This window comes from Strix aluco, chromosome 21 (assembly GCF_031877795.1).
Source record: "Strix aluco isolate bStrAlu1 chromosome 21, bStrAlu1.hap1, whole genome shotgun sequence".
Classification (NCBI taxonomy): Eukaryota; Metazoa; Chordata; class Aves; order Strigiformes; family Strigidae; genus Strix; species Strix aluco.
In genome coordinates this window covers 3,276,556-3,297,094 of record NC_133951.1, presented here as the reverse complement: position 1 = coordinate 3,297,094, position 20,539 = coordinate 3,276,556, and the positions used below count along the sequence as shown (strand labels likewise).

The 20,539-nt window shown below is 47.6% G+C and overlaps 1 protein-coding gene across 4 annotated transcripts in view; it reads right to left on the bottom strand.

Moving 5' to 3' along the window:
- Positions 1-1,990: 1,990 nt before the first annotated feature.
- The window catches only part of STX8 (syntaxin 8), a 114,762-nt gene continuing 96,213 nt past the window's right edge, over positions 1,991-20,539 (bottom strand). Inside the window, exon 8 of one of the 4 annotated variants that reach the window (XM_074847600.1) lies at positions 1,991-2,159. In XM_074847600.1, the coding sequence (XP_074703701.1) occupies positions 2,008-2,159 (152 nt within the window). In that variant the 3' untranslated portion in view covers positions 1,991-2,007. Of the gene's footprint in view, positions 2,160-4,556; positions 5,549-13,738; positions 14,285-20,539 lie in introns of those variants that run through there. The other 3 variants (XM_074847605.1, XM_074847606.1, XM_074847604.1) reach the window with 3 other exon arrangements.

The following is a 20,539-nucleotide window of genomic DNA, read 5'->3' as shown; positions in this document are numbered from 1 at the left end:
GGACACCCAACAATCACTCCCATATTCCAACCTTGGCACATGCAGCCGTCGTCCCCAGCACAGCCTTGACACCCACCAAACCCACCCAGGGACAAGCCCCAGCCCCTTCCCCAATCCCACTGGTTTGGAGGCTGCAGAAGAAACACCACCCACTCGGTCCCATGGCCAGACCCCTCCAGGCACCGACACAACCCAGGAAATCAGAAGGAAATGGAGTTTGCACAAGATGTGAAACAACTCGGAGCCCACCGCAGCCAGGGCGATCCCCAGAAGAGAAGTCCCCCATCCCCGTCCCACCAGGACCCCATCCCTTGATCCCTGCTGGAGTTTTGTGCTTTCCAACCAGACTAGAGAAGCCCCTTCACTCTGTCCACAGTCCCCCAGTGCCCCTTGTGCGCTCCCAGTAGCCTTGACCTGCAGGAGCTGCCGGTGTAACTGGTACACAGCCTTCCTCCTCTGGGGAAGGCAGAGCAGCCCCGTTTTCGGGGTGTCCGGGGATGCAACTCTTCCCTGCAGCCACCCCTGCTCCTGGCAGGACACCTCTGTCCAGTCACCCAAAGAGGGACAAGGTGTCACCCCTAAACATCAACCCCCATGGCTGGGTGTGCAGCTCTGTTGGGGTACCAATCGCTTTACAACCAGCAAGGACCCCAGGCGCCCACCCATCGCCCTGGGGACAGGACCGAGGTGCTTGTGGGGGCGGAGCGGGTGGCCGGGGAAGGGGATGTGGTGCCTTCAGCGCGGCTTCGGAGAGCAGCTGAAATGCCAAAACAATCATCACTCGACGGTAGCACCTGACAAAAGTCGTTTCGTCTCGTTTCTGTTCGTTTCGTCGTGTCCGTGCCCTCTCCCCGCACACCCGCCTCCTCTCCCCTCAGAAAACCTGTGTTTGTTTTGGGGTTGGCTTTTTTTTTTTTTTGATTATTTCTGTTAATATCTTGAACTGTAAATGTTGTTTAGTTATGACCATTGCATACTGCTTTGGGCAATGTTTCTTTACAATGCATACTAATATATTATGGTTATTATATATGAATATATTTAATGACACGTGAAAAAGTTGTGGATTTTCTTATTGTTTTTCCAAGTTGTTTTTTTCTTTTTTTTTTTTTTCCTCTTCGTTTGTTTTGTTAGATTGACTGTAATTGAACCTGAAGGAGCTTGTAACTGTTCAGCACCCACTCGGTAGAACTAAAGTCAGAAACCAGTTGAATAAACTCTTGTAAACTGTAAAAATCTCCAAGGATCTCTGCTTCCTCCTACCCCATGGGCTGGCAAGCCCCAGGGATGGGGACCTGGGCGAGGAAGTGATGGTGTCCCCTCCACCTCCCTAGGTCCCCTCGGCAGGCTCCGAGGGGTCACAGCTATTTCTGACCCGTGTGTCCCACCAGCACCCTCCCAGCAGCGCTCCCCGCCGGCGGCCACGGGGACACTGGGGTCACGGCAGGCTCACAGCGGGTGGGATGGGGGGTCCCCACCGGCACCCTTGGGCTCTCTGGGATTGCTGCGAGCTCTGGACCAGTGTACACCCTGCCAGGCTCCCCATCCTTCCTCTGCTGCCAGAGGAGACTGTGCCCTGCAGTGGGACAGAGCCGGGGTACACCGAAACCCACGGGACCCCGCACGGGGGGTGGACAAGTGTGGGGACGGGGGACAGCCAGAGCCTAGGGTCAGGGGAGCTGCCAACCCCACCCCAGACCCGTTTTCTGCCCCACCCACAGGCTGCTTGCCAACGCTGTCCCATCCACGGCCGGGGGTCCAGGCTCCATCGCCCATCTCCCACCAGGCACCAGCAGTGCCAGGCGCTGCTGCAGCAGCCGGCACTTGCAGACAAGGGCTAGAAAGGAGGCGGGGGGGGAAGTGAGGCAGCAAAACACTTCCAGAGAGAAAAATACAGGCAAAAGGTCCTGCAAACTGCCGAGGGGTCAGCCTGCCTGACCCAGGCCCTTAGCGTTCCTGGTAATTTATGAATTTGAAAACATCTCAGAGGTCAGAAATCTCAGATCTTTATTGCGGAGACAAACGGGTCACAAGTGCCACCACCTCTGCTCCGGGGCTGTCGCCTGTGGCTCCGCAGAGAAGCAAATGGGTTTCCCAGATCGCTCTGGCTCCGCGTCCTCCTGGCAGGCAGCTGGTTGTCCGAAGAAGCCACGATGGCTCTGAAAAGAGGGGAAGGACTCCTGGGGAAGGAGCGTTTGCTCTCAGCCTGGTCCCACCAGGCAGCATGGGAGAGCAGCCGCCCACTGCGCCCAGCTCAGCACTGAGCCCACACCCAACCTCCAGAAATAAAGGCACGTGAAAATAAAGGCCCAGCAGCCTTTCAAGATCATCTTTATCCTCACGTAGGAGCTAGGGACTTCTTATCAAGGGCACTTGGACATGTAAGTGCCTCTAACACATAGCAAGCCTTACCCCAGCACTTGTATTTTTGATGAAATAACAACTGGAAGCAGGTAAACTCCTGAGCACGTCCTCCGAGAGAGAAATGGAGATGCGCGGGAAGGCAAAGCCTCTCCAGGCACGTTCCAGGGGAACAGGGGAGACCTTTGCTTGGAGAAGCCACGGCAGTGACTCCAGCAGCCCCATGGCACAGATTCAATGGGCAGCTTGAGCATCCTTTGCCCCGCGCCTGGAAATCTGAGCAGCCAGCAGCACGGGGAAACTGCACCGGCCCCAGCAAGCTGGGCTCTCCAACCCCGCTCGCTCAGAGCCAAAACCCAGCAGTTCTGATATTTTAACCTTCCTTTTTCTTTGGTGGGGCAGGGAGACAGAAGAGCATTCCGCAACACAGCAGAATGCTGCCAAATCCACTTCTTTTTAATAAAACTCCTCACCCACACGACACATTAAATGTTACCTAAAGGGCAAGTCTGAGAACCCTTTTGTTAGAGATTTCAGCAGAGCAAGGCCTCGCGTTTCTACCTTTCCTGGGCACTAACAGAAAAAATGTGTTTGAGGACCCAACAGGTCAGAAAACATCTTTTTAAAGCCTCTATCAGAACAAAGTCACTATGTCACGTTGATCAGGATGAATTACGCATCCATCCTGCACATCCTGGGAATTCAAACAAAACCTTAATTCCCTTCGTAAACGACAGTTTTAATTAGAAACCCAAGCCCATAGTCTCATCTCAATAAACCATGTGTTATTCTCCTGCTGTCACCAAAGATCCATGGGGCTGCAGTGGAGCCCTGAGTGAAACCCCGTGGCAGGGCTCAGGCACAGGCTGCTCTGAGAAACAACTCCAGGAGTTTCCAGTGTTGGTCCCTCCGCAGAACTGCAGGAAAACACAAGTTTTGAGCACATCTCCGACGTCACCCGTTATTTGTTTCCAGCTGCAGCAGCCTTGCTCAAAGCTCCATTTCTAATCTGAGATCAAGCAATAAACTAATCAAAAACCTGTTGTGTCCTCTTGAAAACCACGAGAACATAAAACAATCTTTTTTCTCCCCTCCCCTCCTCTGAAGACAAAGCATCTCTACAATGAAAAGCAAGCAAGCAGGCACAACCTGGATTGGACTTTTAAAGGCTTCAAGGATTTTTCTCCAGCAAAGCACGTGGAGATGTGTGGAAGACTCCACTCCATCCCGGCCATGGGCACCATTTTGTGTCCTTTGCCAGCAGAACATGGTCTCCAGTTACTCGCCACAAAGCCCAAGCATGGATCTCCCACCTTTGGTGAACACCAGACAAGGATGCCGAAGCCAGTAAAGCACAGTCCGCCTTGCCCCAAGATTTCGAGTCCCTCCAGAGGAGCTGGTCTCTCCTCCAGCTCCAACCTTTGGTGCTGAGCATCACCAGACAGGTTTGAAGCCCGCTGCCCACAAGGCACAGCTGTATCTACTGGGCTTTTTCTCCACCCAGCTCCTCTCTGCACCTATCCTGTGCCCTTCCCAGGAGCACACAGACAGGGCAACGCTGCTCTTCAGCTGCACAGTGTGGTTCCTGTCCATGAGAGGTACAGATTCGGTGGGGTACAGCCCCCTGCCTCTGCTTCGTGCCAAACCCCATCTTCTCCCACCATAGCCAGTTGTGTCATTTCCACCTCAGATCTTGGAGCGACTGGCTCAAGGCCTCAGCTCCAGCCAACACTTGCATGCTGCAAGAAGAGCAGTTTTGCACTCTGATCTGCAGGTCAGCAAGCGCTTAACAACAGGGCCAGTGCCCAGGTCCCAGCTGATAGATGGGGAAACAGCCCAGAAGAGCAAAAGAGCTTCATGTCCCTCAAGAGGGGATGCAGCACCAGGACACCCCTGGTTTCCCACCTCCCAGACATGCCACCACCTTAGCTGTGCCAGTGGAAGGCGGGGAGAGGGAAACGAGTGCCAAGAGCCAGCCGAGAGCTGTGCAAGGCTCCACCACTGAAGGTGAGGACCAGCCCAGGGGTGGCAAGTCTTGTGGATCCACCAGGAAATGTACGTCATGACACACATGAAGTCTGACAGGAATCGTTTTTTTCCTTCTCTGTATCAGCTCTTAGGAAATGGAAGCGTTAGAAAAATTGTTCACACACAACACAAGATAGTAGGAAACAATCAAAATCCAGGCAGATAAATTGTATATAAATGGATCAGGTTTTATTCAATATTTATTGCTTGCTCTATCAATTCTGAAATCAAACTGGCACATATAACAAAATAATGATTTTCTTGGCCAGAAGCGAACATTCAATACTTCTTTTTCATTCGTTTTGAAATAGGTAATCCTTCCTCTCACTTTTAACAGCGTGTGAAAAGTTATAAAAGAAAGAGGCAGACCTCGATTGCGGAGATTAGTACCTCAGTGCCAGCGCGTGTCCGGCGGTCAGCCCGGCAGAGCTCAGGGGAGCACACCTTCCTCACGGGCACCAGCTGGGCGAGGCTTTCCCAGCTTACACACCTGGTTCGAGACCCGCTGCTGTTCACGTTTCTACCTGGGGAGATCAACACCAATAACTCTCCCCCCAGGGCCCAGGGCTGACTGACTCGCAGGGCTCCGCGTGCGCTCGCTTCCCATCCTGCGAGCGGCCGAACGCAGTCGCTCCCCCAAACTCGAGAAAAGTAAGCATTTTCATTCTGAAGGAAGGTATCAGAAAGCAAAGGAGCGCCACCGCTGTACTCCCAAACCACACCTTTATTTTAGTATTTTAAAGCCCTCGGGACGACCGACGGCCCAGCCGAAGCGGCCGCAGCCCGGGCAGGCAGCACCCCGACACCAGCGCGTGCTCAGACGTGGATGTCAAGACGTGCTTCTCTTGTACAGCCTCCTGAATGCCAAGGGAAGGTGGGAAGAGAGTCCTTTTCAAGTTCCAACCCTTCACATCATGCAGCGCTCTTCAGCGGTGCACCAAAGGAAGAACGGATGTCTGCCGGCCACAGCTTCATTCTAATACTGTTGAGTTTATTTAAAACACCGAAGGTCTTTGCACAAAGTCGGTCTCTGCTCCGAGTCCTCCGCGCTCAGCTGCCGAGCAGCAGCTCCGACGGGCCCCAGACCCGCGTTAGTGTGTCGGCCAGACAGCCACCACAGCAATGGCAATCAGCAGCAACACAATCACCACCAGCATTCCTGGAAAAGATGAAACGACGTTAAGGTTGCTGCCTTCATCTTTTACAATTGGTCTTTTGCAATTAAATTCTTCCTCCGAGTCCTGCTCCTCCTCCCAGCTGAGACTGATTTCCCCCGCTGCTCACCCCGTGCGTGCCCCTCACCAGATCCCTGCACGCCGATGACCCGAACAGAGATGTGGACTCAAACTCCACATTGGTAGAGCAGTTCTTTCTCTTCCTGACCCTTCAAATTAATTTTTTTTAACAGTGCCTGAAGGGTATCTTCTTACTCAAACATCTGCCTTGCAAAGATTAAGGGATATGTTTAACTCATGGCAAGGCCAGTTAAGCTTTTCTAGAATCCCTCTGTACCATCCCACTGGGGCAAAGGATTATTCAGAAGGAAATCCAAATTGCATCAGGAAATTGTTTCCAATACAAACGACTCCTGCTTTCAGACAAAACTATTTGCAGAGCAGAAGCAGGGCTTTCGTGTATGTACCTGAGTTGGGAGAATGAAGATCAACCAGCATTAAAGAGCCTATCAGTGCTCTGCCCAATCGTGCAGCTCCGTGTGCTCCATCCTGCCCCAGAACTGTACCCGTTGCTATGCAGAAGTTAATGACTAATATGATCTTACAAAACTTCACAACTACTTTTTAGGTCAGGCACACCAAGCTGCTCTGAAGAAGGATGGTGTTAAAAAAATAAAAGTTATGGATCGTTTTGAAGACTGATCCAGAAAACCAGCAAAGCAGATTTTCTCTCTCTCGACTGAACGATAGCGATAAGGCGGTACAGCTGTCAGACGCCTGCTAGAGGGAACTAATTCTTCTTAGTTCCCCCCTTCTTAGCGGGAACTCTCCCCTTTTTCTCCCCTTTCTTAGAGGAAAGGAAGAAATGTTTTCCTGAGAATGGACTACATCCCTGTGGTCCACCCCATCACCTCCCTGAGCACCCCAACACGTGAACTCCTCGCACACCGCCTGGACCACTGCCCGCTTCAGGCACTGGCATCACGCACACAGGCATCCCCTGGGGTTAAACGATCTTTTCATTAGGAGGCTTTTGTTTTTGTTTAGTATCTGCTCTGTGCTATCCCCCTGCCTGAGCTGTGGGAATATGTTAGGCCTCTGACAGCGGAAAAAATGTCCCTTCATTTGGTCCGCTCACAGATGACTATTACTCAACCACTTACAATATTTACAAGTCCAGCTCATGGCAATTAAGAAAGGATGTATTAAAATAAACTCCTCTTTCCAAGCTGGAAAAGGATATTAGACATTGCTTTTTGTAAATAGTGTCATGTTTTCTGTGCAGAAACTGTTTCTCTGCCAGGGGTCCAGGATTTTTTTTTCCAGGGAAATAAGAGTTGCCACCAACAGTATTTTTTTCTTTTATGCTCAGCTGAAACAATTTGTTATCTGAAGTGAGCTTGAGCTGTGCTCCACTGCACTGGCTCACTCAGGTCTCAGTATTGAGCTTTGCTTTTCCTTGTAGGAACAGCTGACTGCAGAGGGAGACGGCTCCGTACGCCCCACCCGGGATGCCCGAGGGCTGTGGCAGGACTCAGCACCGCGGTGGGGTGTGGGGACAAGCTCTTTGGCCAGGCAGGGACAAGTCCTGTAAGCTGAATGGTGTATAGTTACTGCATCCTTCGGAGTAGGATGGTTTGGGGGTGATTTTTTTAGAGCTTCAGGCTAAACCTGGATGAAACTGCTTATTAATCACATCAAACTGGAATAAACTAGTAAAAACGCATCTGTCTGTTCCTGCTGCTCTCTTTGCACCCCTAGCAAGGGCTTGGGTTTGGCTCTGACGCCAGAAGGCACCAGAACCGCGCTGCCCAGCGCTGCCCTTCCAGCTGACAACCACCCTGCTTGCACCCAGCACCGGTGTCTGGGCTGGGACACCCGGGAAACCAGGTCAGTCCCAGCAGCGCTCCCCAGCACCCACTCCCTCGCAGGTGAAGTCCCCTGGGAGCAACCCAGACGATGCTCCTGCCACTGGGCTCCCGCAGAGCCTAGCCTAGCTCCAGATCCTCATCCCAGGTCAGTGTCTATCCGTGTGAGTCCACGTGTATTTGACCCAGCTGAATCTCACACCATACACAGGCTACTTGCTCCGACCCACCAGAACAGCTGAGACAGGGATATCGTTCCATTCTCAACCTCAGCCAACCACTCAACATCACCCGGCAACACAAACTGTTAGATTAATACATTGAGAACACGATCTATACTTTTACCGTGTTTCTAATCTCTCACTTTTTACATCTTAATATACACTTTGTAGTCTTCAACAGAGCCAGAAGCAAATAATTTGCTTAAATTGAGAAGAAACAAGATCTGATAGAACTGCTGCATTCAGATTCTCTGTTATGTTTTGCACTGGAGGGAAAAGTTTTAGTGGGTGCAAATCCTTAGCACAGTTTCAGTGTAACACAGTTTATGGACTTCAGCAATTAAGAGACAACTGAGATCAGTTGCTTGGAAAATACTCAATAGGTGTGAATTAGTAATGATACAAAGTGGAGTTAATGGGGCGTAATTATTCTTTGACAACTCCCAAGAAAAATTGCACATAAAACCAGAATTATTACACAGCACGAACAGGGGAAGGTGGGGGACTAATAAAGTATTGCTAATGGGCACCAGCAGAATGAACAGGAAACTTAAGAGGACATTCAGGGCAACGAGAGCGGGACAGCATAACGAAATAAACTTTGTTTTATTCCTGGAAAGAGACTGGTATTAAAAACCTGGAGCCACTTTTCTGTTTCCAAAAGCAGTGGTCAAGTACTTACTCCCCATGTGAGAGACAGAGCAGCAGAGATGGCACGTGTCGATGCAATATAAATCAGCGATCCGCCAGTATTAAAGGCTTATCTGATCCGTGCGATGTGCACAAAAAGAATAGGACGGACATAAATTGGCAATAGCACACAAATTTCAAAGTACCTCTTGCATGATAGAGACCAGATGTTAGGCACATTTTTTCCCCCTATACTACAGAATAGCAGATTAGAAGGATCTGAAGCTTTTAAACCTGGGTGTTTCGCAGAGTACAACATGCTTTCCTAACAAAAACTGTAGATAGGATCTGACAGTAATTATGCATTCTAGATTCCCTGCCTGCTTTGCCTTTTTTTGCTTAAGTCCTAAGAGATATAAATATTCCCCTTGACAAGAACTCCTCAAAGAGAAGTTCAGGAATCAAAGCCACTAACAAAGTAAACAGAAGTCAAAGAAGAAAAAATAAAAGATTCCTGCACAAAAGAAAACAGTGACAGGAATACAAATTTGAAATGCATTTCTCAGGGAAAGGTGGAAAGTGCAAGCAGAAGTCTATGTGCAATTACAGAACAATTAATTAAGGCAGGTTGGAGAAAGTGCAACGCTCTTGAAGCTCCATCTGCTAAAGTCTGAGCCAGTGCTGCTGCTCCAGCTCGGAGGAGCGGTGCAGAAAGGCAGAGGGCAGGTTCTCAGCTCTCGCCGCGTTTCAGGGCAGGGCTGGCAGGACACGGGCCCTCCCCGCTGCTCCCGGGAGTGCTGGCACTCACGCTGCTTCGCCGGGTTGGACCTCACTGCCGAGATCAGCTGCGCCTCTGCTCAGCACCCCCATCCCGACGCTCCGCTCCCTGGGCAGCAGGGGGGGTTCAATACTCCAAACCTAGCAAAGCCTCTTCCAAAGAACCAGCTAAGATCAAATTTTCAGATAGAAGATGGAAAGAAAAGGTTACAATATACATAATTTATCACTAGGTTAAGATTATTGGCCTCACCTGCTATCTGTCCAGCCGTGAGACCAGAGGATCTGGGGTTCACACTATACCCCACCTTTCTGGGGTCACCTGGGGCAGCCCTTCTCCAAGCCCCAAATCTAATCCCTCTCCCCAGCATTTATCAGCTTTCAGGGTCACTGGTTTGGGGTTCATCATGGACACCCTTCCCAGAAGCCCCAAGTTACTTCTACGCGAACAGCTTCCCAGCTGGGGTTCACATGGAAATGCAAATAATTCCTCTGGGACTGAATCTGCCTGAAGGAGTTTGGGCATCTAGAAGATAACTCTCCAGCCCCGGTTTATAGCTCAGTTTCCAGGGGGTTAATGAGCTGTGTAAATACAGGTGATGGCTGAGGACTCCTAGTCCCTTGTGCCTGTTCAGCCAGGTAGGAACTAGCCCTACGCGGTCGGGATTGTGTAACTCGAGGGTGTAAGTTCTCATTAGACCCCACTTAAAGTCCACGCTCTCTGGTGCACTGCCAGCCACCCTCGGTGATGACAAACACCAGTCACATAGATGACAACTCCAATAAATCATCTCATTTCCCTCTCTTCATCCCAACCTTTGCTGTTTTCCCATCGCAGAGACCCCAGACGTGGCTTAGAGCCACCTCACGCCGAGCAGCGTGCAGACCATCACACAGCACATCCCTGCCCTCGAGAGCATCCCTCTCCTCTCGGTCCCGAGCCCACGCTGCAGGCGCTGCCCGTGTGTCACAGCCTACGCTGCGCTGCCGAAATCCTGGACGTGCTGCAGAGCTGAGAGAGGACAGAGAGTAATTAACATTTCTGGTTTGCGTTTGCATGAAGTTACAGGGTGCCATGTACTAAATAAGCCTATTTGCCTCAAATAACTGTTATGAATCACAAATAACACTGATGAATTGGTTTCCTCGGAGAAGAGCGGATACCTACCGTCAGCCAGCAGCCGGCTTTTGTGTTTGTGATTAATCATCGAGACTTTCCAGTTCCTTCTGCTGACTGTTCAGATGGAGGCAGCTGAGACTCAGCGATCTGCTGTTTTCTTTAAAGTGTTTTTAATTCCTAATGCTAACGACGGCTGGAGCCCAGCAGAAATTTCTGCTCACAAGCCCCGCCGCCGACGGAGACGAGCCCTCGCAGCACCCATACAAAGCGGCCAATTGTTGCTTGTCAAATGGGTGCTTATGCCAGCTTTCTGACAGGGCAATATTTACTGTGAAATATCCACTTATTGTGCTGAATATAACTCCTGGGAATCTGAGCGTGTTTAGGATCTGGCAGGGGTTCAAGTGCCTTTGAACAGGCAGCCAGGAACTTGGTCATAAATACATCGTGTTTTGACAAGTCCCTCTTGAATAAGTGTCAAAAGATTTCTGGTCTGCTTCTATCAGACTATTGATTTACCATTAAAATCGCTCCGTAGCCACGGAGTGGTGGCCACTCAGATTTAATGTTGTATCAGTTAGAGCACGCGGGTTCCTACAAGGTGTCTCCTGTTACAACTTCACGCGGGGAAGCCCCCGCAGAGGAGACCGCTGCACCTTTCTCCTTGGCATCCCCTGCTCCAGTAACAAGATCCTGGTTACATTTTTATAAATGCACACTGGCAAGGTATATTCCAGGGACTGAGGATACCCTTGTTTAACGGCACAAGCGATGTCAGCCCCCTGGCAGCCAGGCACTCCTATGCGCGAGGAGCTGGCACTTGATGTTGCTTCACAGGGCTGCCCAGCACCCCAGGCCAGTAGTGCAGCAGGCAGGTTGTCACCAACGTGCTCCAGCCACAACCCTGACATTGAAGAGTGATGCCTACACTCACCCCAGCACAGCCCCGTCCACTGAAGGTAGGGATGTGAAAGGAGCGGGTAGCGGCTGATGCACCCAGGGCTTCGCAGGTCACGTTAAAGATCTCCAGTGGCAACACTAATCCGTCCTTCTGCCTTGGAGGCATCTTCCAGTTGAGCACCAGGTCCACTCTACTACTCTTTGTTCAACCGCAAGGCCATCAGTAAGGACACAAGATATCCACATCAAGTTGCTCACCCACTGCTGTCTCTCTGAGCATCAGCCCAGCGTGGGCTGCCACTGGAAATACCCAATCACTGGGGAGAACATCCTAAATGCTTTCAAAGCATGCCAGGAGGGTTTATGAACACAAGTGCAGAGTGAATTTGCCTGCGATAGCTGAGGTCTGGACTCAATGAGCAAGGAAATCTCTTCCAGTTCCTGCTGCTATAATTAGTGCACAAAGTATTGGATGGTCCTTATAAATAGTATAATTAAATATGAGCATATGCTAAGGGCTGATGTCTCGTTTTCACGAGGTTTCTCCTTCAGGTTTGAAGCAGACTGCTCTGGCAGCAGGGCAGACCCTCCCAGTCAGGGAGCAGCCACAGCCTTTTGGACATGGACTTGACCAATGTGATCCCCATCTGTCATCCTCAAATCTGCGTCAGCTGGAAGCCCTGAGATTTGGGAAGCGGCTGTTCTCTGGGTGAGCTGTACGGCTTTGTGGGCTCAGTGCTCTTTCCGAATATTGAGCGTATTCAGAAAGCAAACACAACCACGCGTTGGCTGCTTGCTGGTTTCTGGACAGTGAAGTAAATATTGATTTCACCTGATTAAAAAAAATTTCTAAGGCATGTGCATGTGTGTGCATGTCCGAGTCATCTGCCCTGACTTCAAAAGCTGAAAGGTTACATCCAGTCCGTTTCAACAACGTCTAAGTTGCAGCTGGCGAATCCCACACAAACAATGAGATGTGCCCCGGCGCTCGCTGTCTGCAGAGAGAAGGCACGAGGGAAGGAGCCCTGCCACGAGCCCCGAGCATCCCTCACCACCTTGTTGGTGACTGTTTCTGGGAACGGGAGTTTTGCTTTCCCTGTCTTTTCTGATTTGAGCATAGTGTCATTCTCAGTAACGGTGAAGGTTCAGCATTGGTGTCTTTTATAGATTATAAAATAATAATAAAGAGCATGCTATGACTTTAAAGAGCCTGGTATAGCATTACATTATCTGGAAAAAGTGGCTTGTTTTATGCCAAGAAAGTTATATTCCCACAGAACTGTCTATCCAGAAGTTTATGAATAAGTCTTCTTTTATAAGTGACACGGAGCGCTAACTTATAAACACATAATAGTTGTTTTATAGGGTAGGAGAGAAGCAGGGAAAAGATGGGAGTTTCGAAAGAGGCTGTAGAGTCATGGCTGCTTTCTTTAAGGACTTGTTTTAATGTCACAGTTTAAAAAAAACCCAAACTTTATCTGCTTTTTCAGTAAGCTAATTTTAAGTCCGTGTTGCCAGATATATGGCAGAAACCCTGCCCAAATCTGTTCAAACCCCTGATTTTCAAGGCAGCGGAGAACCAACTTGGAAGGCTGGCTCCGAATCCAACGCACATACCTAAAGCACTACTTTAACATGGCAAGCACCCGAAGAAATCCATCTTGCTGTCCTTTATGTTCCCTAAAAAAAGCCAAACACTTTCTCCCCCAAAAGCTATAAAAAAATCTTTCCTTCTAACATTTTCCTCGTTTCGAGCGAGACGGGGTATTCAATTTGTATTGCATTAAGAACCACTTTAGCATAAATCCCACGCTATTAAGCTGGCTTGTATGTAAATACACTCCCCAATTCCTACACCTGCATCATTGAAACCATCTCTCTGGAGGCTTGTTCTTTATTAGTTTTGTGACAGCCAAACTTTTTCTTGGGCGATACGTCTGTGTAAAACGCTGCGATCGCACATTATCCTACGCCCCCGCCCGCCCAGAGGAACCTGGACGTTATTGCTTTTGACCTTCCTTTTCAACTGGTCTGACTTGAGAAATTTAACACTACAGTTGTACCTCTCAACTCTGACATCAAAATCATTGGCAATTCTCAAAGAAATCAAGAACAGGCTCTGCGAACAGTTATTAAAGGCTCCAAACACCCATGTGTTTCATTGGGTCTAGAGAAGAAAAAAAAAAGACACTTCTCAAAAAAGCTGAGCTCTTTGGAAACAACAACTATTGCATTATTAATTCCTTATTTGGAAGAAAGAAAAACCTAGGTCATTCCTATGTAAGATGAAAAACCTCTTCTGAGTTATTCCACATTTGAAGCTATTCATGAAAAGCTAGATTAATCTGAAGAAACGATTTATCTGAGACAAAGGTATAGACTTTGTTTATACACATTAATTCCTCAGTCAACTTTATTTCTCATATTAAAAAATTGTATTTTTGTGTTTTTCTGTCACGTCAGGTCGGAGCTACGCTTCCCTCTTGGGCACACGGATGAGTTTGTTGTTAACACAAGCCTTTGATCAGGGCATGAAGATACCTTACATTACTGACAGCAAGACCTGTTGGCAAACAAAGCGTGGCTAAAAACCAGCAAGATAAAAACCACCACTATCGGAAAACAAATGTCAGATTCAGTCCCAGAAGCAGCACGGAGTGAGTTTACATCCAAAACGTTTATTGCTTCAGCAATCAAATAATCCCGAGTGTTTGGGTCCCAAACCACATGCGCAGCCCGGCTGAATGAAAGGAAGTGAGATAAGTGTTTCTCTTAATCCTTTATTGTTATACTTCAATTTGCTTCTTTTTTAATCTATTTTTCAAATTACAAATGCACGCCAGATAGTATATTGAACTACTTCCAAGCACAATTGCAAAGAAATCCCATATTTTTTTCAAGAAGCGATACACGTTGTACAAACCCAACCTCACATGAACCGCCACAGTCAGAGGAACAGCTCAAATGAATTTGGTCGCAGCCTTCAACTGCTGCTCACGTTTCAACATCTCCGATGCTCAGCTGGTCTGCGTGAAGGTAATCTCCTACCTTTGGCAGTGGTTGGAAGGTTTCAATCCAACAGCTTAAGATGCTGCATAAATACACATTTGACTGTATGTCTGTAAATCTACACAATTCATTAACCTCTTGCATTGACCTGAGAACCAGACCAGAAGAAGGGCAGTTGAGAGACAGAAAGGTTTCCTAAGGAAATTAGGAAATATAAATAATTTTACCTTCTGATCCACCAGAAGTGAAGCTCAGAGACAGGCAAGACATTTGTTTGGATATAAAGTCAAGTCAAGAGCACGGCAAGAACTAAATTGTCACAAGTTTTAACTTTCAGAGAAGTCTGCGGTAAAGGGAACACTTTGAGCTAAATTTGTATCTACTTTAAATAGCAGAAGGTAGTTCACAGAGGACAACCTAGGAGAAATGGTTCCATGTACCACTGAGACAGAATTACTGAACCGAAGAGCTTTAAAGCAATTTATACACATACTGAATAATACCTTTCTGCAAAAATACTCGATAATAAAATCATTTACTGGACTCATCGCTGCACAAAGAGCAAATGTAAGAGAAAACAGCTTATCCAAGTTACTTCCCACTCCAAAAAACCCGACATTAACTGGACCCTTTATACTCACTGGTATACCAAAGAAAAGATCAAATGTATTTAATGAGCAATAATAACTCTGCAGCAGTTTCTCTCTAAGTTTGTTAACAATGCTAAAGGGAGGTTAAAAGAAAGCCCCTATAGAGCACAAGCTGTCTTTTGGGGTAAATGTGTGCAGGACCTTGCACCCGTGCCCAGCCAGAGTTGACAATTTAAGGCTGCATGTCTCCTCAAGAGTCACCTTTTGGTGTTTTCCTACATGCTGTCTCTTCAACTCCAACCTGGCAACCTCTACTCATCTCTGTCTGATGCCCTTTTCTGATGGGTGTGCTGGGGCAGCACCAGGCACAGATGTCCAGAGTTGAGCAGGAGATCACCCAGCTCCCAGCAATCCAGAAACTGGAAATATTCTCATGCTTTTTCCTTTTGTTCTTCTAGAGTGACTTCACAGACTTTCCTTGCTCGTCCCCACACTGCTATTATCAAACTATTTCCAGCCCCAAAGGTCATCGGCAGACATGGTTACTGGATTTTTTTGCATGTGGCTTATTTTTCTTCCCCCCCCCCCCCTTTTTTTTATTAAATAAGCACGCACACTTTCCAGTTTTCCCTTCTCCAAACTCTAGCATCCTTTCCCTTACATAAGCGATGCCAAAAAACAAGATCAGTCAAGCAATGTGCTGCATTTCTGAACAACTGTGTTACAACTTGGAACGGGACTTGTGAAAGTTTCAAAAACCTCAATGTGCACTAAAGGTTTCCCAGAAGAAAGGAAACAAAACAAGCTCAAACAAGATCACAAAGGTTCTACAAATCTTTGTCTTTCAGAGGAGGTTCACCTCAGGTGAGCTCAACCAAGCCGTAAGTGTCACCTGAACCCTTTTGTTCTGGCATAAGCTCAGCAAAAATCGGCAGGGAAGGGTGAGAAAGCGCAGGTTTAACTGGGCTTAGGGCTTACCAGAAGTTACCCTCCCCACACCACTGAGGGTGATGAGCAATGAGGAACAGGAGAAGCGTCTGGCACGGCCCACGGCTTCATGAACCGTGGTGGAGAGAACAGCCGGGCGCTGGAGAGTGTGAAGGAGAGTCAGGTGAAGCTTTCTGTGCAAGAAGGAAATGACCTAAGAAAACCCAACGGTTACCTGCCATCAGGTGGTCCTTCAGCTGCACAAGTCACAGGTCACTAGAGACTTATTGCATTAGAAACGTCGCGAGATTCAGCAGCCAGCTGCAGCGCTGGCACAAGGAGACACCAACCTGGGGCCAAGGTGGGTCACACCCCAGAGGCAGGGCGCTCGCTGCCTCCCGCAGTGCCCTGACGGCTGCTGCTCCTCCTCACACGCGGGTCCCTGCGCCTCCTCCAGCTCAGCGTCACTCACCAGCCCCTACTCTACGAGGGATGCAGAAGCCGCAGCCCAGCAGGCAAACTCAAAATTGTTTTCCTGAAAGAAAGAGTCTGGCCAGGCAGCAGCGTACCCCGGAGCCGGTACCTGCAGCAAGCAGGGAAAAGGCAGAAGACATGACAGATGATCTCAGCAGGGGACTGTTGTTCCTCCACTACTTTCTCCAGTAAAAACAAATGGGAAAAAAAAATAATAAAATGAAAGGACAGCTCTGCTGGCCTGGCACAGAAGGGGACATCTGCCCGCGTCCATCTGCCATCAGCCTGACACCCCGGTCTTTGTTTTTGGTAGGGTCAGTTTTCTACCATTATAGCTCCCTGAACTGCCTCACCAGGACACCAGTGCCAGTACAAGGAAAAAGACGGGAACATGGGGAGAGGTAGCAGGTAACCACTAGCCCTGCTTAGATGCATCAGTAAATTGTCCCATTGGGCTCTTAAATCACTTGAGAAAGTATTATCTTTTGCCTCTTCCTTTGTTTTTCACTCGAACAAATGCTGGGATTACTCACTCCCTAGTTAGATGGATATATTACAGCGCCAGAACACTTCCAAAATGTTTAAAACATCAACAACTAAAGTTACACGTGAAAAAAAATGAAATAAAAATAATCACAGCTCAGTCAAATGAGTGGAATAAGCTGCAGTAACAAAACTACAGTTTTACTGGTCTGTCTGAACCCGCGAAAGGAACTCCACTAGCCAGGCACTGATAAAGAAGAAAAAGTTATAGCAGAAAAAAAAAGCATATAGTGTTCATACCAAGTCATTTAAGGTCAGATTAAGTGTTCTTGAAGTCTGGTCCATGTGTCTTCTATTTAAAAAAGTGCCCTGCTTGCACAGGAATTGTAAGAACTTTTGAAAATGGGATGCTGGCTCCTAAGTCCCTTGGATACTTGACCGCGTGGTCAGGAGGGTTGAGATTTACATACAAATTGCAAAGCTTCTAAATGGCTTCCTCAGAGCAAGAAATGGGGGTGGAAACGAGAGAATATTTAATGATTAGTTCCTTATGGCTCTGACATTCTTGAAGCATATTTCTTGCAGTCCCTGGAACACTCCTGCATTCTTGATTGCAAAATGGCAATAAGTGATTTCCTTTAAAAGCCTTGTCTTTTATTGGAATACTAAAAATACCCCACTAGCCCCACTCCACTCCACTCTCTCTCTTTCCTGGACAGGCACCATCAACCCTGATGTATTCTATTTTGAAGACGGCAATAAACATTTCAGCATGGGCTGTTCAATCCACTTCATAATAGATCTTGCATTTCCAGTGGAGCCCCTACTAGCACCATAAATCATCTTTACACAGACTTAAGTATGAGAAACTCCAGCTCAAAAGCAGCAAGGTTTTTTTTTTTCTTTTTAAAAATTAAAAATGGGCACAAAACAGTCAAGAACTAAATGACTGGCAACTTTAAACATGACACTGCTGGGAGGACCCTGTAACACAGGGCTGTTGTGATGGTTAGAGCCACACTGTGCAGCGCCGCTCCAGTCAATTCACTTGACATAAACCTACCTGGAAGACGATGCTTGGTGGGGTGAAGTTCAGAAAAAATTGTCTACATATCCATTATATCTGAACAAACACGGGTTTCAAATCTGGGATAATCTGTCTGTTGCTGATTTTAAAAGCCACAGATGAAGATTAATTACATACTATGTCTGAACTAGTTACACACATCTAACGCTACTTTTGTTTCTCCAGTCTATATGGACTTACAGTCTGAACTGTTCTCCCCACTGCTTCGCTCATTATGTCTCTCTCCATCTGCTACAGACCTTGGAGAATAGCTCGTACACGACGAGGAGGCTACTGCATAAGCCAGGATTTTATCATTAATGTTCTTAGCTGAGTTGAGGAGCTTCTCCAGTAAAAACGTGCAATCACGTTCAAGAACTAAGATCAGGTAAGTGCAGGACACAACCAGCCTTCCTCAGCCTTAAACATCAATGTCTTCATGTATTCAAGAGCCCGAAGGGACATCACTCAGAGCCCCGGTGCTGGCTCCACAGTCCAGCAGTGGGTGATGAGAAGGGTTTCCCAAGCATCCATCTGTCTGGTAGGGGCTTTGGCTGGACAAGGTGACCAAGTGGCTCCCAAGCCAACCCAGCGGTGTCGGCCCTGGCACGAATACTTCTTTCCACATTAAGGGAGTCTGTTGGGAAATCTGACCTCACTGAACAAATCTGCTGGTCACATCATAACTCTGCTACAGCAATTGCCCTCGAGTCACTCCACAAACTACATGCAGCTCACCAGCCACAGGCTGATGCCCCATGTATTGGATAAAATACAAGCTGTAGCTTTCACTTGAACACAAGACTAATAAAGATGGGAGATGATTATTTTTCTACTTTTGAAGTCCCAGAGGGAAGTGAAGCTAACTTTGTCTGTTGGCAAACTCGGTTTTGATCATGCTTGTGGCTGGATAGTCTCATTACCTGCCAAGTGCTGTCACACGGACAGTAAGCTCTCCGCTCCACGGGATACAGTTAGCAACAGGCTTTGCTTAGCAGCAGCTTCTCTTTCTTGGATAAATCACACTTCACTGAGCCCTTCTCCACCTGCAGCAGGTCTCAAACAGGAGAGTCTGTGTAAGGAAACTGCACTTATTTTTGGTTGACTTATCCCATGAACATGATCTGGGTGAATCTAGTACTCCAACAGCAAGATCTGGTGACCACAGCAAGGAGATGCTGTTCTGGCTCTGAAGACAGACAACTGGAGTCATCAGGCTGAAAGGGACCCCAGCAGGTTCTAGTGCAACTCACTGCTCCAAGCAGGGTCAAGTTAGGGAGCTGGACTCGATGATACTTATGGGTCCCTTCCAACGTGAGATATTCTACAATTCTAAGACCAGACTCAGACCAGGTGGCTCAGGCCACTCAACTTGAGTCTTGAAAACCTTTAAGGGAGCACACACACTTCACGGATGAAACCAAACCAGAAGATCTGCTTGTTCTCACAAATAGGTAGTGCTACTCTGAGAAAGGTATTTACTAATCCACTAAAACTACTTCAGGAAGAATGGCACAGTACGGACAACCCAAAAAGGTGACACTGAAGTGGGGAACTGCTTACCATCTCAAATACAACGCTGAGAAAAAGGAGAAAAACCTTGACATCTTTCAGTCTGGTTCTTTTAACGTGCAACAAGATGCTTAGATGATACTTCATTGATTTTAAAGTCAATACCAATCAGGACAAATAAAGTGTTTCGCCCTAGTTTATGCAGAATTGTATCAGCCTGCATGTAAAATTCTTGACACAGATATAGCTTTTTTGTTGAGAACAGTGTTTTCACAATTCAAAGAACAATCCTTCTTTTAGAAACTTGCTCAACCTTTGGCAATCCAACCTAATCAGCATACAAAACTGCAGAAACCAGCAACCAAATACTTATTAATACCATTTACAGCTGCTAACAACTATAAGAACCTTCTAAAAATGCCAAGGGAAACAGGGTGGGTGAAACAATCCCTCACAAACAACTGAGCCAATAAATACAGAACTGTGATAAGAAATTAGGTTTGACTTGCATAATCACTTTTAAAAGTTTTTGGAAAATGTAGTCTGAAGAGCAGGAGGCTGATAAAATAACATAGTTCAGTAGCAATGCGCAAGTCTCAGGCCGATGAAGTAGGGAATTCAATCCTTGTTGAATTCTTGAAATAATTTAGATGTTAACAGAAGTTTCTTCTCCAAAAAAAGAAGGCAAGGCATCTCTTAAAGCCCACACACAGATCTCTGACTCCTATATGCTGGTGTACTACACAAAACTATTTTGGTTTTGGAAGACTGCATTGTCTCAAGTGTCAGGACGGCTATTTTATTTTATTTTACTTTTTAACTTCTGACTTGAGCAGAGCCAAACCTGTACAATTTATACACATGCAGTACAAGAGGTCCACTCTCATTCTGTATTAAAAAAAAAAAAAAAAGGGAGAAAGGAGGAGGAAAACCAACAATATCATTTCATCTCAGTACCTTCCTAAAACTTGAGAAGTTTGTAAGCTCTTAATTCCAGTTCTCTTCTTTTGCCTTCCCACATGACGGCTACAAGCTGCCACAGCAGCTGCACAGTAAACGTCTTCAAAGGAAATAAGGAAATAATTGCTCTCAGAACAAAGTGCACGGGAGGGAAAACCAGCCTGGGTGTCATGAGCACTGCAGGGCTGAGCGGGCTGCACCCAGGGGAGAAGAGGAGGCTGAGGGGAGACCTCATGGCCCTCTACAACTCCCTGAAAGGAGGGTGCAGAGAGGGGGGATGAGCCTCTTTAATCAAGTAATAAGTGACAGGACAAGAGGTAATGGCCTCAAGTTGCGCCAGGGAAGGTTTAGACTAGATGTTAGGAAGCATTTCTTTACAGAACGGGTTGTTGGGCGTTGGAATGGGCTGCCCAGGGCAGGGGTGGAGTCCCCATCCCT